Here is a 17,294-nt window from a genome sequence, read left to right on the forward strand (position 1 = left end):
TTTTTGTAGATTAAGTTTTCAACATGACATGGATTATAGTGAATGAAAGCTGAAGGCTTCTGAAGAAACCTTAAATTCAACATTAATGACAAAATTATAAAGTAATTATATAAATATAGGAATAAAAGATTCAACCATTTACCATGCATGACAATCAGAAAATATCTTTAAAAAATGTAGCCAGACATGTTCATAAAGATTTGTGCATTATTTTGGTCCCTGTGATATCACTAAAATATATTTAAATGGATAAAAGGAAAACATTCTTATCGAGGGATCACTGAAAATCACATGAAACTCAGGGGTTTGAGCAGTAATCCGAAGGTTGCAGGTTCAATTCCGACTCCGGACAGAGAATTCTTCTATTGATTTCTTGGGCAAGACATTTAACACGCCATACCTGTGCTGATGGTGATCCTTGGGACCGGTGGCACCAGTCCTCGGAAGTCTTGCCACTTTCAGTGTGCCCCAGGGTAGTTGAGGCTACACTATAGCTCATCACGACGTGTGTGTGTAAGAGAGAGAGAATGGATGAATTATACACTAGTGAAGAGCTTTGGAGTCATCTGAGCATGAAAGGTGCCATGCAAGTGCGGGACATTTATTTGAAACATTAACGGTTTCAGTGGAAATGTATAGGACTTATTAAAAACAAATTTTCAGCAAATATACAGTAGTTTAACAGATTGCTACTTAAATATAAAATGACATGTGTTTTTTTTTCCACCTGCAAGGCGGTGTTCAGGGATGAAAATCCCAATAAACCATCTCGTCATTCTTTGCGCAGAATTGTTACGTCATCGGCGTGCGACCTCTTTTCGGTCCATTCTGTTATGTTTACCGTCTGATTCAGCTCGTGTAGACTTTTGTTTCGCCGTTAACGAGCAGTTGACTCGCCAGTTTCGTGTTCTGTAGTTTCACATTGGAGTCGGAGTTAATTTGAGTCATTTATCAACATGGAGGCCAGCGAGGAGAAGACAGAGAAACCCAGCTCCGGCGTGTCTGCGGCGCAGCGGAGAGCTGAGCTTCGAAGAAGAAAACTGCTCATGAATTCAGAGGACAGGATGAACAGAATCGTGGGTTTCGCTAAAAACGACTCTGACAACAGCGGTAATATAGTCATCGTTCGTTTAGGCTAGCACTACTGGACATATATGTCCCTGTGTGAAACATGTAACCGAGCACTGGTTTATTTAGTTTGGAGGTAAAATGGATGACACTGAAATCAATCAAAAATAGTCTTGATTTTAAATGTGTTGATTCAAGACAAAAGGTGCCTTTGCTACTTTTGAAGCTAAAATTTTCTCAAAAATGTATTATGTATATTTCATAAAGGTACTGATTCTCACCACTCAGTAGTCTCGCCCTGACTGGTGAATTAGTTAATTCTATTAAGACACAAATTCATCATCACACTCCGCACATGTCTGGCTGATCATTCTGACCCATCATCTTATTCTTGTGTTTAACAGTTTTCAAATGATCCTTTAATACAATAGAAGACAACGTTATTGTCCCCATTAGTAAATCACGAATATGTTTACACACACACACACACACACACACACACACACACACAGCTTGAATAATCCAACACAGGCCTTATTTATCTAGAAAACAAATCAAGTACGATGCAAACCCTGAAAAATTCAGTACATCAAGCCGTCTTCTAACACAATTCAAGGACAAAATAATCCAGACCAACATCAAAGGCACCACAGGTAAAGGTCAGTGGCAATGATTCAACTTTTAGAAAGAGATGGGGCAAAAATATGCATACGATTTTCAAAAAAATAACGACAGCTGACCAAAGGGCTGCACAGGAATGAGGCAATAAAAAAGGTAAAGTGCGATGCAAAGGTAAAAACAGAGCAATAAGCACCATTAGAAAAAGTCATAGACAAAGTAAAATATATAAAAACACAGTAAAAAAAATAGCATTTGTTGGGTGGTTCCAAGGATCTGGATAACTTGCAGTAATAAAATGAACTATGAATTCTGCTCTGACCTGTAATCTCAATCCATTCATGCAGTAAAACCCTCCAATGTGGCATAATTAAATCAATTCTGCAATCAATAGTGGGATAAAATCCTTTTCACAGTGATGTGAGATACTCATTAGCAGTTATGATTATTGGTCGGAGGGACCGGTGGCGCCTGTGCTCGGCAGCCTCGCCTCTGTCAGTGAGCCCCAGGGCAGCTGTGGCTACATCGTAGCTCATCACCATCACTGTGTGAAAGTGTGTGTGAATGGATGAATGATACACTGTAGTGTAAAGCGCTTTGGAGTCCTTACTCTGAGAGGCGCTATACAAGTGCGGATCATTTATCATTTATCATTATGGCAAATGCTTTCTGCCAACAGCAGCCATTTAGGTTTGCGTATGCGTATCCCTTTTCACTTAAGATGAAACCGTAATCATTACTATTTAACTATTTTGTATTTATTCAGGATATCTTTGCTCCAAAACTGAAATTGAAATTTTTGAAGAAAAATAAATGTATAAACATACTAAATCTGTAAGGGAATCATTTTTCAAAGCACTGTAAATAACTGATCATTATATGATTGATTGGGCTGAATTAACACCTCAGCAATGATTTATAAATGATCAGGTGTTGCATCTTTTGCCTTTTTAGTGGTAAATGTTTGACCCTGGTCATACATTCTTCTTATAAGTCAGTTTCTTAAATTAGATTTTGTGCGTATGTTGAGTCCATAACGTTTATTAGTGACATGTGTCCAGACATCACCAATTGATTTGTAAGTGTTGCAACAGTAACAGCATAGGCGTCAGCAGCACAGATGTTGATGCTGTGCCTTCCTGTCATCTTTAATCAGACACAACGTCTAAATGCAAACTGCCAGGAAGCATTTTCTTGGGCTGTTCTTGATGTTTTATGAGCTCTGACATCACTCTGAATGTGATGCCAACAAATGTTTCATCATGGAAGTGACACAGGACCTGTTTAGAAAGTCTGATCCCACTCAGAGGGATTTGTGAGAATTAAGTTAGAACCAAATCTGTAAACAACAATAACATTATTTGTATCCATTTATCTGTGTGCTTGATTCATTTCTAGTTCATAAACGCTGATCTTCTCTGCAGGATCCTCCCGACGACCCACAGAACCCCGCTTTCACCTTGATCTGGACAGGACACAGCCGTGGTCTTCGTCCTCCCCTTCCCCGAGACCGCCTCCCTTCCTGCCAGAGGCTTCGATTCATGGCAGCCGCTCCCACTCTTCCACCCCAGAGAGACGAGGCTCACCCCTGCCAGACAGCAGCGAGTTGCCCGGAGCATCTCTGGAAGACGAAATGGGAGGTCTCAGGCAGCGAGCAAAGCTGGAGCGAGGAGATGATCTCAGTGGCTCCCCACGTCGGAGCCTCCAACAGTATTTATCACGCTTTGACGATGCTATGAAACTCCGGAGTCAGCTGGCCAACGATAAGCAGGCTCAAGATGGAGGTTCTGACTCGGAGGAGCTGGATCCGTTCAGAATCTTTAGACTTATTGGCAGCGTCCTCCTCGCTGTGTTTGTCAGGGTGTTTGTCTGCAAGTATCTGGTGGGTCTACCTTTAAACCAATTTCTGTGCATTGTTATTCAATTTATATCACACGATGATTAAAAATGTGTAAAATTTTACACTTTTTCCTAATATAGTAAAATGTTATTCTCCTGCTCTGGTTTGTGTTTTTTGTCATTTTAGTCAATATTTGCTCCATTTCTGACCCTTGAACTGGCCTACATGGGATTGTCCAAATACTTTCCAAAGGTGAGACTGTTTAGGATCTTGTATTTTTTTAAGTATGTAATGTTCATTATTGTAGGTTTACTGTAAATTAAATAAAAGTTAAAGGTATTTTGAAAATTTGGATAGAAATGAGTTTGTTGAACCACCAAGTTATGATTTTTACAGTGATTTTTTTTTTTTTTTGTGTGTGTGTCTTCTTTTTTTGTGCAGGTAGAGAAGAAAACCCAAACCACTGTGCTAACTGCTGCCCTGCTACTGTCTGGCATCCCCGCTGAGGTCATCAGTCGCTCCATGGACACCTACAGGAGGATGGGGGACGTCTTCTCTGACCTCTGCGTCTACTTCTTCACATTCATCATCTCTCATGAAATCGTGTTGCTCATTGCCTCAGAGGCTCCCTGATAGTAGACCCCTCACTTGCCCCTCTCTCCCTACCCCAACAAGGCATGCTCTTCAGCTCCCTCTGGTGCTTGTTTCCTGTCATTTACTAATCTGCTGCCTTATGAAGAAGGCTGCACACCACCTGGATGGGTGTTTGTAGTTTCAGCTCTTCTCTTACTGAGTACTTTTGACTCTATCAGTGTTTTAAGCTCTGTAATAAGATAATGTGCTTGAAGATCTGAGTTGTTTCACTCTGGATAATCAAATTTGGTGAAAATTTAACAAAAATGCATTTTTTTTCTCTGCTGATATCCATTTAAAACAAGGCTTGGCACCCTTTTTGAACAATAATGTGATGACATCACATACTTTATGGAGAGATGCAGATGAATAAATCTTGTTTAACTAGATTTCAGAGTAATATTTTAAGTTGTTTCTTTTAGTTCTGTGATTACGTTGATCAATCTCAAAAAGTTGATATAACATCTCATCTGAGCAGCAAAAGTACATCTAAAATCTCATTTGACCTTAAAGGAGATATGGAAACATGTTTTGCTGTCATGTATCATGTAAACTTACAAAATTTTTTATTTTTGTCATTTTTCTTATCCGTTAAAAGTCATAGTGACGAAGGAACTTGGAAGCCTTGAACATGGATTTGAAAACTGTGGATTGTTGCGTTGATATGAACTCTGTTTAACTTGAGTCATGTAAGTCATTTGTGTCTGTAAAGGGCTTTGACTCCACTTTTCTGCTTCACTCTGTTCAGCATTCAGAAAGGGTCCATCTTTGCTATTAACAAGTTTCATTGTTTAAATTAAAAAAAAAGCATTTAGTCCAGGTTTGTGTGAAATTGTATTTGAAGTAGCTTAAAAATCGCAGTGAACTTCATACATGATGAGAATATTACTGGTTCGTATTTGTAAGGTATAGTGTGAGGCGGCTGATGTTTGTGGGCTTATTTGTGTTGCGTAATCCTGGTGACGTGTCCTGCTTTTCCCTGTTTAAGCCTCTTTCATAAAATCTTTGGTACAGTTTTGCCTCTTTGCAGTCATGTATTTGCTTTGTCTTTTAATTTTATTGAAACAGTTTTAGTGTAAAACATAACTATGTTTTATCCCACTACTTGTGTAATTTATTTGATAAGTTTTGATAAATTTCGTGAAACAGTTTTTACTGGCTCTTATATTTTAAGTATTTTTGGTGTGATGTAAACTGTAATACCAAATAAAACACTTCGTGTGACATTATTGTTATTATTAATAATTACTAGTTTTACTGTAGCTCCATGGAATTCAAAACCAAATTCTAAGCTTTTGATCCAGTTTTTTTAGATAATTCTCTGACCTCCTACCGCGTGGGGGCGCTCTTCTTTTAATAGGTTCATATCTGACTCGCAGATTTTACACACGCAGGTTCAATGACACAAACCCAACAAGTTTGTCTCTCCGTGCTTGTGTCTATCTCTTAAATAATCGGACTTTTTACCAAACCAAATCTTGCAGACTCGAAATGGGACGAGAATCGAGGTATGTCCAAGTTTTCGGTTTAATTTCGACTCAAATCTCTTACTGACTGTTTTGTTTTTGAATGGCTAGCATTAGCATACCAGCTAAAGCGGATCTTTTTGGATGTTTTCGTGCAGATGTGGTGTAATTTTCACTTGAAAAACAGCATTTGTTTAATTTTATTGATCTACAGACATTACAGGAAACGTTCGGCGTCTCGTGGACGGTCGGGAACCCGATCGAAGAGTCGGTCCCCGGAGAAACGCTCCAAGAAAGACGACCGAGACCGAAACAGGAGAGACAGATCACGTAGCCGAGACCGCCGAAGATCACGATCCAGAGACAGAAAAAGAGCCAGGTGTGTGCTGGTTAGCTGTATGATGTCAGCTAAGATAGAAAAATAAGGCTGAGACACAAATAAAAACACATTTCTAAATAACTGTTTATGTGAACATAAAAATACCACTTACTTTACTTATAGGCTAACAAAGTCAGGAGATCTTTGTGCTTCTAATGAGTTTGATATGATATATTTGTTCTATTTAAGCCTACTGATAAAATGAATTTAAATCACTTTAAAGAAAATAAATCAATGACTATGTTCATGAAGTCATCACGTGGTTAGGGTTTTGCCATTTTTCTGTTTTAATTGTTTGCACATTTGATTCTTTGGTGTTCAGGCGTTCCAGGAGCAGAGACAGGAGGAGGACCAGAAGCCGTGACAGAAAGAGGTCCCGAAGCCGAACCCGCAGGTCCCGGTCTGGTAGCCCAGCGAAGAGCAAGAAAATTGATGAGAAGTGAGTTTTTATACAAATAAATACAAACACTTGGTCATTAAGTAAACAAGTCTGTTTGAGATGACATGTGCAAATAAAAACTATTAAAGTCATGAACAGCTAACACAAATGTACATTGTGTAAATTATCCCATCTTAACTGTTCTTTATATTGTTTATGGAAACGTGTCCAAATTCTTGTTGATTTTCCAAAAATTTAGAGAAAAACTTTCATTTTCAAGCTGTTGAAGCTGATTTTCTTATTTTAAAGGTCAAAAAGCAAAGAGAAAGACAACCTTGACCCTGTGTCCGACAAGAAAAAGATCAAAGAGGAGAAAGAAGATGAAAAAGTTGAAGATGTAAGTTCTACTGATTTGTTTTTTCCTGATGTCAGGAGCTTTGAAATGTCTTTGCGCTGAAACGGTGGGCTGATGATGTTTGTGTCTCAACAGCAAGACTTTGACCAGAACAAGCTGGAGGAGGAAATGAGGAAGAGGAAGGAGCGAGTGGAGAAGTGGAGGGAAGAGCAGAGGAAGAAGGCTATTGAAAACATTGGAGAGATCAAGAAAGAACTGGAAGAAATGAAGCAGGGCAAGAAGTGGAGTCTTGAGGATGATGATGGTGAGGAAGCAACCTGGGATGTTTCGCATAGGAAAATGATGCCATGTTTAAAAAATCTGCTAAATTTATTATAGGAAATAAGTTCTATAAGTTGTAAGCAACTTTCAAAAATAAATGCAGTTATGAACTTTTACCTGATCTGTTAAAACGCAAATGCTCTAACTCTTCATTTCAGATGATGATGATGATGGTTCAGCTTTGATGGAGGTAGATGATGACGATGATGAAGAAGGGGATGCAAAGGCAGAGGGTAAAGAGAAGGATGCAATGGAGGTAAAAAAAGAGGAGGGTGAGAAGGAGACAGATGAGCCTGTGGAGCAGCAGGCTGAAGAAGACGAAGTGGATCCCCTGGATGCCTACATGGAGGAGGTCAAACAGGAAGTAAAGAAGTTCAACATAGGAGCCATGAAAGGAAACGACAAGGTGATGTCATCACTTTGTTTATTTAGAGTAGATGGTTGGAATTGCTATGTTGACTGCTTTGTGTCTAAAACCCGTACCAGACTGTATTCGTTGTCAGAGTTTCTCCCCTTTTGATTTCATTTTATCCTCTTTGTGTTTTGTCCACTGATTCTTGCTGATATGCATCATTTTTAACCTGCAGAAAGGAGCCATGATGGTAACCAAAGTGGTGACGGTTGTGAAAACCAAAAAAGGACCGCACACACACAAAAAGAAGGGGGAGTTGATGGAAAATGACCAGGATGCCATGGAGGTGCGTTTGTAAGGCATCGACTTCTTTCTTTGCTTTCCGCTGCTGACTTACCTAAATTATGGCTGATGTGTGATCAACAGTACTCCTCAGAGGAAGAGGAAGTGGACCTTCATACGGCTTTGTCAGGCTTCCAGACAAAACAGAGAAAGGTGCTGGAGCCCGTTGACCACGGGAAGATCCAGTATGAGCCGTACCGCAAAAACTTCTATGTGGAGGTGCCTGAACTGGCTAAAATTACACCAGAAGGTCGGGTAATCAGATTTTATCACAGAACTGCACATAAAATTTAGAATCAGTATTTTTTTTATTAATGCATGTTTGTACCTAAACAATCTGGCTTTTCTCCGTTTGCTTGTTTTACTTTATACAGAAGTGAACGCATACAGGTTGGAACTGGAAGGAATTACTGTCAAAGGGAAGGGTTGTCCAAAACCCATCAAGACCTGGGTGCAGTGTGGGGTGTCCATGAAGATTCTGAGCGCCATGAGGAAGTGAGTTCACAAACATTCACCTTTTGTTAGTTTTAAAGAACAGGTTCTCTGAGAAAATGTTTTGTTTTACTTATTTTTGAAATACGATCAGTCACCCTGAGTTTCATATGCAGGTTCATCATGAAAATAGTCTTCTATCCCTATTTCCTGCGTGAAGCTTGGTGTATGCTTGACGCGTCCGCGAGGTCCGGACGGCTCCCACGCGGCAAAATTGCGTCATTTTAACAACCACGCCCCTCCACCGCGCCTCCGCACGGCCTAAACTTTCCGCACCGCACACCGAGGAAATTTTCTAACCACGCAGACGGTCGGGCGCGGAAAAACATGGCAGACTGGCAAGAACTAGTATGGCAGAGGTTCGTAAATACAGACATTTGTATGATTCAGCTCTCAAAGATCACCGTGATCAACATGTTGTTAATAATTCTTGGAGAGAAATAGCTCGCACTGTCGGATAAGACGAGGACGCTGTTAAAAATGCTGGAATGCCATGTTGTAAACAGTAATTTCTACTTCTACTATGGTGTAGTGTTGGATGCATGCCTAGAGCTCCATGCTGCCCCCTACAGTTTGGGAGAATATTGGCTCACCGCAGAAACGAGCCGCATGAACCATAAACACTGCGAGTTGTGAAGCGCGTTCCATCCGCGAGCCGCATCACCAAGCGGAAAGTGAATGCGTCACGCATAAACCAAGCCTTAGCCGGAGAATGGAAACAGATGAGGAAATGCATGGATTAAAAAAAGCCACACAGATCTTCGTAAAACTATAAACTAGCAATCTTGGACTCAACCATCTTCCCACGCAACGGGGATGGTTGTTGTTGGTTTTTGACACCAGCAGAGAGCAGAGCGTGACTCAGCTAGTAGAAGCTAACTGTTAGCATTAGCAACGCCACAACATGGCAGAATTCCTTCAGGCTTGAGTTATTTGTGCAGATAAAACATCAACATTGCAAATCAAACAGGTTCAGTGCCAGAGTCACGTTGCTGTAAGCCAATCAGAGGTGAGATGTCCAAAAACCGCGAATGAGCTAGACTGCAAATCCTGCCGTTTTTCACCCAGGCATTTATTTATACTAGAGACCGCTGCAAATGTATTGAAAAAAATTTGTGGATGACAGCTTTAACCCCCAGAAACCCAAATTTAGAAAACAACTGCAAAATCTTTTTTTAACCTTTCACATGTTGTTCTAGGAGGCCAAATAAACGGGCCTATTTACACATTTTAACGGCCAATAGTGTTGCAGAACTGAACAATAGGACCTATTAGCAATGTAAATGTGGTTTTAAAAAGAAAAAAAAATGGGGAAGGTTTATTTTTGTAGACTTAAATCTGATGTTGTAATATTACAACCGTGGGTCTCTGGGGGTTAATCAGTAATATTTTAGGATGCAGTGTTTTAACTGATGTAAACATCACAGGATGTTTTCTGTTGTTCCCCCAGGCACAGCTACGAGAAGCCCACACCCATCCAGGCTCAGGCCATCCCTGCCATCATGTCAGGCCGAGACCTCATTGGCATCGCTAAGACTGGAAGTGGCAAAACCATTGCTTTCCTGTTGCCCATGTTCCGACACATCATGGATCAGAGACCGCTGGAGGAGGCAGAGGGACCCATCTGTAAGGATAATTTTATACGTCCTGTATACGTCTTTGTCAGGACTCAAAAGAATGAATGACAAATGTGTTATGATTTTGGTGCTTTAAACTGTTTGATGGCATGTTTCTGCATCTCCACAGCTGTAATCATGACTCCGACCAGAGAGTTGGCGCTGCAGATCACCAAGGAGTGCAAGAAGTTCTCCAAATCACTGGGACTCAGAGTAGTGTGTGTTTACGGAGGCACGGGAATCAGTGAACAGGTAAAAACCCTCATAATGCAGCCGTGTGATGCTTTTTCCAACATGTTGTTGTCTTTTGAGCCCTTTCACTGATACCTTCTTCTCATGCTGGTGGATTGCAGATTGCTGAGCTGAAAAGGGGAGCAGAGATCATCGTCTGCACACCGGGGAGAATGATCGACATGTTGGGAGCGAACAGCGGTGAGTTAATCCACCTCCGTATTCAGACTTCATATTAGGGTTTTCAGATTTATTTGCAGCTTTTTTGTAATAACTGCATGGTTTAAAAGTGACAGTATATGATTCAAATCGGTACCTTGTTACTAAACTGTCGACATTATTTGGCAATTTTTGGTTCTACAAGACAATGATGTTTTCTGAAGATCAGAGCGAGTCCAGGTAGGTGGACCTGGCGCTGCCTCCACAGTTCTTGTGTCTCAACGCTGGGATTAATCAGACTGAAGAACAATTTAGATCAGTTAGGGTCTGTAGTCTGTTTCTTAAATGTAATTAAAATGTGATTTTATTATATTTGACTGCTAATCAGGGGTTCTGTTGTTTCCACACATGCGAGGTAATCTGTAATATGTTTCCCTTGTAGGTGAAGGGGCTCCGTCTCTTGTTTTGTATCTTGAGGCTGTTTTCTGACTTTTATAGGTCCCTCATGTCCCTGAGATGGTACGCAAGAATAAAGACGAGCAAATCCAGGAATTCAAAATGTCAAAAAAATAAACTCCTAAAGAAAACATGGATGCAGTTTTTAAATAATTTCAAGTAGCTTTATCCAGATAACGGACTGTGTTTGCCAGATTATAATGTTGGCTGTTTAGAGAAAAGAGCTTTTCTCATGGTTGATTTATATTCCCGATGCTCCCCTTCCTCAATATGTAGGTCGGGTAACCAACCTGCGCAGGGTTACCTACGTGGTGTTGGATGAAGCAGACAGGATGTTTGATATGGGTTTCGAACCGCAGGTGAGCATCACCCAGATTTAAACTATTTTTCATCCTTGGTTTTAGAGACTAGATGGTTACTTGCATGTATTTTTGGTAAACTCGCAAAAAAAAAAAACCGTATGTCACTTGCAGGTGATGCGTATTGTGGACAACGTGCGTCCCGACCGACAGACGGTCATGTTCTCCGCTACCTTCCCCAGAGCCATGGAGGCGCTGGCTCGCAGGATCCTTTCAAAGCCCATCGAGGTTCAGGTCGGAGGTCGCAGCGTCGTCTGCTCTGACGTGGAACAACACGTGGTACATATTTAATAAACTCCACGTCTAAATCGCCAGAATCATTTTATTCCACCAGCTCATCCTCTGCTGCTTCCCTTTTCCCCCTCCTGTAGCTGGTGATTGAAGAGGATAAGAAGTTCCTGAAACTGTTGGAGATTTTAGGTCACTACCAGGAGAAGGGATCCGTCATCATCTTTGTGGACAAACAGGAGCACGCGGACGGATTACTCAAAGACCTGATGAAAGCCTCGTACCCCTGCATGTCTTTACATGGAGGTACTGAGTCGCGTTAGGATCTGCGTCGATCATCTTACTTAAATCTGGAACAAAGGGGTCAGTGTTTGAGATTTAGTTTCGCTGTCATTTCAGGAATCGACCAGTATGACAGAGACAGCATCATCAATGACTTTAAGAACGGAGCCTGTCGCCTGATGGTGGCCACCTCTGTAGCAGCCAGAGGCCTGGATGTCAAACAGCTGATCCTGGTGGTCAACTACAACTGTCCCAACCACTATGAGGACTACGTACACAGGGCGGGACGTACAGGCAGAGCAGGCAACAAGGTTGGTCTAATTTTTTCTTTTTTGCAGAAGTTATTTTGGAAATATAAAATAAAAATTCTCATGTAGAGGTAGATTTGTGTTTTTTTTTTTTACTTTTAGTTTCTTTGAGTTGCTAGAAATAAAATTTAGGTTTGACACCCTGGTTATTGTGTGAGTTGGACTCTGCCGAGGCTGCCACCAAGATTTCTAGGCGCAGCCAAGGTGTTGAGGGAATCCGTTTTGGTGTTCTATGGATCGAGTCTCTGCATTTTGCAGATGATGTGGTCCTGTTGGCTTCATCAGAATATGATCTCCAGCCTTCACTAGAGCGGTTCACAGCCGAGTGTGAAGCAGCTGGGATGAGAATCGGCTCCTCTAAATCCAAGACCGTGGTCTTGAGTCGGAAAAGGGTAGAATGCCTTCTCCGGGTCAGGGACGAGGTCCTGCCCCAGGTGGAGGAGTTTAAGTATCTCTGGGTCTTGCTCATGAGCAAGGGAAAGATGGAGCATGAGATCGAAAGGCGAACTGGTGCTGCGTCTGCAGTGGTGCAGGCATTGTACAGTTCTGTCATGGTGAAGAGAGAGCTGGGACAGAAGGTGAAGCTCTCAATTTACCGGTCACTCTATGTTCTAACCCTCACCTATGGTCATGAGCTTTGGCTAGTGACCAAAAGAATGCTCCTCCACATCAAGATGAGCCAGTTGATGGTGTCCTGGACACCTCCCTGTGAGGTTTTCTGGGCACCTCCAACGGTGAGGAGACCCAAAGGAAGACCCAGAACATGCTGGAGGAACTGTGTCTCTCAGCTAGCCTGGGAACACCTTGGGACTCCCCCTGGAGGAGCTGGTCCAGGGGGCTTGGGAGAGAGAAGTCTGGGCTGCTGCTCTGTGACACGACCACGGATGAGAGGAGGAGGGTGGATGCATGGACACCTGGTTATTCTGTATTATTTATTCCTCTTTTTTTAGGGCTATGCTTACACCTTCATCACGGAGGATCAGGCTCGCTACGCTGGTGACATTATCAAGGCCCTGGAGCTGTCCAGCTCTCCTGTCCCGCCTGAATTGGAACAGCTTTGGGCGTCCTTCAAAGATCGGCAGAAAGCCGTAAGATAGAACAGCTAAACCAAACTTTGCCTGTTAACAGCATTTCTGAAATTTGAAATCAAAAGTGTCTATCACTTAATGTTACCTTAATGTTTTGAAAAGGGTAAGCATAAAATGTTATGTCATGTCTTCCTGTTTTTCTCTGCCCCTCTACCCAAACAGGAGGGTAAGGCCATTAAGAGCAGCAGTGGCTTCTCGGGAAAAGGCTTCAAGTTCGATGAGACGGAGCACGCTTTGGCTAACGAGAGGAAGAAGCTGCAGAAAGCTGCTCTCGGGCTGCAGGACTCCGATGACGAGGATGGAGCCTTGGATGTGAGTAGCTCCTCTTATTAGAGGATCTAGATCTCTGACTCAGTCTTCAAACATCTGTTTTCTTTCCTCAGATCGAGGAGCAGATTGAAAGCATGTTTAATTCCAAGAAGAGAGTGAAGGATCTTTCTGCTCCAGGAGCGGCTGCTGGAGCAGCCGGAGCTGTTGCTGCCACAGCAGCCGCTTCTGGGGGGCTTCCTGGAGTCGCCCTGGCTTCTGCTGGAAACATCCAGAAACTGGAGATGGCTAAAAGGCTTGCCCTCAGGATCAACGCTCAGAAGAACCTGGGAGCTGAGGCTCAGGTGTGTCAAAGCTCCGTGATAATTACAATTTGTATTTAGTTAAATGTGTTTCTGTTGATCAAGAGCTTTCTGCGTTGGCATTTGGCTTTTTTTATCGTCTTCTTTCGGCTCTTGGAGAGTACAGACGCCTTTTTCTCCTCTCCCTCCTCCCTGCTCTTCCCAAGGCTTTTTTCCCTGTCTGCCTGTGCACTGCACGTCTCTGCATTTTTCTGGAAATTATCAAACATGGATCTGGTTAGTTGTTCTCTCAACGCGATTGACAACATTTTTTCAATGATGAGAACGGGAGAAGGGGCTCCCGGATGTCCCTCTGGGACGGAGCCAGCTGGATATATCATGGACTCCTGGAAACTGTGGAACTTGGTCCGCCTGTCTCAACTGTCCGTAGAGGATTCTGAAGATGTCTGGATATTCGTCGTCTTGGTGTTGGGATTTCTGCTGTTTGGCCTGAGCGGTTACCTGGCATACCGGAAAATTAACGAGCTTTCGAGGAATATTGGCTCAATCCCGGAGCTCAGGGATGGAATGCATCGTGCTGTAAACTCACAGACTCGGATAATTGTCGAGATGAGTCGGAAGCTTGGAACTCTGGCTGAGATTCAGGCTCTGGCACAGAAGGTTGATTCGATCAAGGGGAGAGTTGACAGATCAGCACGGATTGGAATATTTTGATAACGCCATTACTGGATCTAGAGGGGTTGAAGAACAATAGAACACTAAGGCAGAGAGGAAATTATCTCGGTCTGTCCCCAAAACAATTCTTATCTGGATCTGGTGCTCTTGGAGCCTGTGAGGCTGAAGTGAAAACTCCCCTCAGAAGAAATGTGGAATGCTGCTGTTGCTATGGAAATGCTTTCTCCCTATCCCAGCCTGGGCGGGGCTGTGACCGGTGAAGGCCGTGGAACCGTATCTAGAGCCCCCTTCAGACAGGCCATGAAAAACGGAAATGTTCGGCACTCTGTCCGTAAGACCTTTGTGTCTGAATACAAACATCCGGATAACGTGTTCCGTAATTAAACCGGACGAAGCCCCTAGTAACAGGACCGGACTTGTCATGAACAGGGTGGCTGCTTCAGACTGGTGAGGTCGAGTTCCGGACAGGGAGGAGGGGACCGGGGGAAGCTGTGTGCACCTAGATAGCTCGCTCCTGTAGCATGCGGCGACAAAGGCAGCTCGCCTCCTACGGTACCGTCTCCTAGACGCGCGACTGAGCGCTTCACACCGCTTCCGTGATTCATTTATTAACCATTGAGCTTCATCAGCCAGGTCTCTTATTCTTGTGTGCAGAATTATGCTTAACATAAGTCCGATCAGTGAGAGGAACTATATCTCTTCGTCCGCCATGTTTGACCGAATGGCTTTGTTTGGGTAAATGGCGCATGTACGCCCGCCGCGCCATGTTTACGCAATATCTGGGTACAGCTTTCCCACCCCCTCCCCCTCAGACATCTGGAACTTTTCCCTGCTGTGTGAAAGCAGCCGGAAGGACAAGTTCAGGTACAAAAGTGGTGTGTTTGAAAACACAGTTCTGGTTAAAAACCGGACTGAGTTGTCCACACATATTTTCAGAATGTCAATCTGAAAAGGGCTTAGGAGTCGATGAGCTCTCTAACCCAGTATCTCCCTCCCCTGTCCAAACGGAGGTGATGAGCGCTGCTCTTGCGGCTGCACTCTCTGAAGTGAGGACGGTCCAACCCCACCTCCCCTCCTAGTGGGCACTTAATGGTGTGTATCATCTGAAGTCTGTGTGCATATCTGTCTGAGGTGTTGTTTTTTGCACAGCAAAGCTATCCTCTCTGTCGGGGGTAACTCTGAACTGCCCTTTTTTCCCCTCCCCCAACTCTATCCTCATATAAACCCTCTTGATCTATTACGGTAGCACGACTCATGTTGCGAAGGACCACAGTCACCAATTTTTGTCATGTGTCTATGTATGTATGTCTGATCTTGGAATTGTGTGTACTGAAACGATTGAATTTCCCTCTGGGATTAATAAAGTATTTTTGAATTTGAATTTGAATTGAATTTTAACCCTTTTTTACCTACAGGATGTGATGCAGCAGGCCACCAATGCCATCCTGCGTGGTGGACCCATCGTGACGCCATCTGTATCGGCCAAGACCATCGCAGAGCAGCTGGCGGAGAAGATTAACGCCAAACTGAACTACACGCCTGTGGAGAAAATGGAGGAGGAGCGGCAGGCAGCCGAACAGGCCGAGACCGTCAGGAGGTACGAAGAAGAGCTGGAGATCAACGACTTCCCTCAGGTCAGCGCCTCAGCCATCAGGATCTTTTTCATCTTTGTTTTCAAATGCCTTTTGAGCCAGGTTTTTACTTATTCATCTGATATGAAGATACTCTGTTGTATTTTTCCATAGACCGCCAGGTGGAAGGTGACATCTAAAGAAGCTTTGCAGAGGATTGGTGAATACTCTGAAGCTGCCATCACCATCAGAGGAACCTATTTCCCACCAGGCAAAGAACCCAAGGAGGGAGAACGCAAGATCTATCTGGCTATTGAGAGTACGTAGCACCCGGCGATTCCAGCTACTTGTTATGTTCAGATGTTCGTCACCACCCTCCCCTTATTCTGCTCTTTTTACTTCTTCCGCCTTTCCCCGGGCTTCACTGATTTCCCTCTTTCCTATTCATATTCTCTCTCCCATTTCTTTCATTATTATTATTATTTTTATCACAATTTTATTTTCTAATTTTAAACATATTTTTAATCATTGTTAAAATCTTTTTTTTTTTATACTTTAATTTTTATTTTTTATTTTTTTGTAAAGCGCCTCTTGATTTTTATCTTGAGACACGCTATATAAAAGATCGTTTTCTTTCATTTTTCTTTTTAACGACCACAGAGATGATGCACGGAGTGGTGTTGTCAATCTGAATGTTGTTTCTTTTCTAGGTGCAAATGAACTGGCTGTGCAGAAAGCTAAAACAGAGATTACACGACTGATCAAGGAGGAGCTCATCAGATTAGTGAGTCTTGTTTTATTGCCTCTTTACCTCCAAACCATCTGTAATAATTTGGAAATCTGTAAAATGCCTAATTTTGTCTTTTTTTCTTTTTTCCTTTAGCAAAATTCCTACCAGCCAACAAGCAAAGGCCGATACAAAGTGCTGTGAAGGAAGAGTGCCTGTGGGGGTTTACGTCACTACAGCGTCAGAAATATGGATGATGAATATTTTAGTCTATATTTTAATAATTTTCCAATGACTGTTTGTGCATTTTGACGTTCCAGTGATTTTCCTGTACTTCCAGATGAAAGCAGCACAATTCTGCCACAAACTCATCAGAAACACCTTTATTTACATCTCTCGCCTCGTTAATGGAATTTTTCTGATCACATTTATCTACATGCAACATAAAACAAAGATGTTTTTTTTTTTTTTACATTTCCCCCAAATAAAACCGTGTTGCTTTAGGAAATGTGGTGTGCTCTGCTGATTTGAATTATTCATTAACAGCCATTTGTTTTTATATTATTTATCAGCTGTGTTGTTTACGGATTCGTTTCTGAGCAGCAGCGTGGAAGATGAAGCTGGTTTTAATAAACATTGTTTATTTCAGGCTTGAGCGTGTTGTAGGATGAGGAAAAAGAATCATTTGTGTGTCAAAACTGTTCCAGGAGGACGAAGGAGACGAACACCCCGGACGGCTTCTGTTTGGCCGTCCTGCGCATGCGCAGAGTGCGCTCGCGT

The 17,294-nt window shown here is 42.6% G+C and overlaps 2 protein-coding genes across 2 annotated transcripts; both read left to right on the plus strand.

Annotated features, from left to right (window-relative positions):
- Positions 1 to 413: 413 nt before the first annotated feature.
- camlg (calcium modulating ligand) lies at positions 414 to 4,294 on the plus strand. Its single transcript, XM_015961498.3, has 4 exons — positions 414 to 1,110; positions 3,111 to 3,568; positions 3,713 to 3,778; positions 3,968 to 4,294. Exons 1-4 carry the CDS (start codon positions 957 to 959, stop codon positions 4,157 to 4,159), a joined length of 870 nt encoding a protein of 289 aa, XP_015816984.1. The 5' UTR covers positions 414 to 956; the 3' UTR covers positions 4,160 to 4,294.
- Positions 4,295 to 5,510: 1,216 nt separating this feature from the next.
- On the plus strand, positions 5,511 to 17,022 carry ddx46 (DEAD (Asp-Glu-Ala-Asp) box polypeptide 46). Its single transcript, XM_015961499.3, has 23 exons — positions 5,511 to 5,667; positions 5,840 to 6,004; positions 6,327 to 6,443; positions 6,693 to 6,780; positions 6,874 to 7,042; positions 7,218 to 7,465; positions 7,647 to 7,757; positions 7,838 to 8,003; positions 8,128 to 8,248; positions 9,696 to 9,871; positions 9,992 to 10,113; positions 10,215 to 10,293; positions 10,984 to 11,066; positions 11,181 to 11,345; positions 11,438 to 11,600; positions 11,694 to 11,887; positions 12,835 to 12,972; positions 13,135 to 13,284; positions 13,356 to 13,583; positions 15,632 to 15,850; positions 15,962 to 16,106; positions 16,498 to 16,571; positions 16,671 to 17,022. Exons 1-23 carry the CDS (start codon positions 5,651 to 5,653, stop codon positions 16,716 to 16,718), a joined length of 3,186 nt encoding a protein of 1,061 aa, XP_015816985.3. The 5' UTR covers positions 5,511 to 5,650; the 3' UTR covers positions 16,719 to 17,022.
- Positions 17,023 to 17,294: the final 272 nt, after the last annotated feature.

The sequence above is a fragment of the Nothobranchius furzeri genome, chromosome 10 (genome assembly GCF_043380555.1).
Source record: "Nothobranchius furzeri strain GRZ-AD chromosome 10, NfurGRZ-RIMD1, whole genome shotgun sequence".
NCBI classification, from domain to species: Eukaryota; Metazoa; Chordata; class Actinopteri; order Cyprinodontiformes; family Nothobranchiidae; genus Nothobranchius; species Nothobranchius furzeri.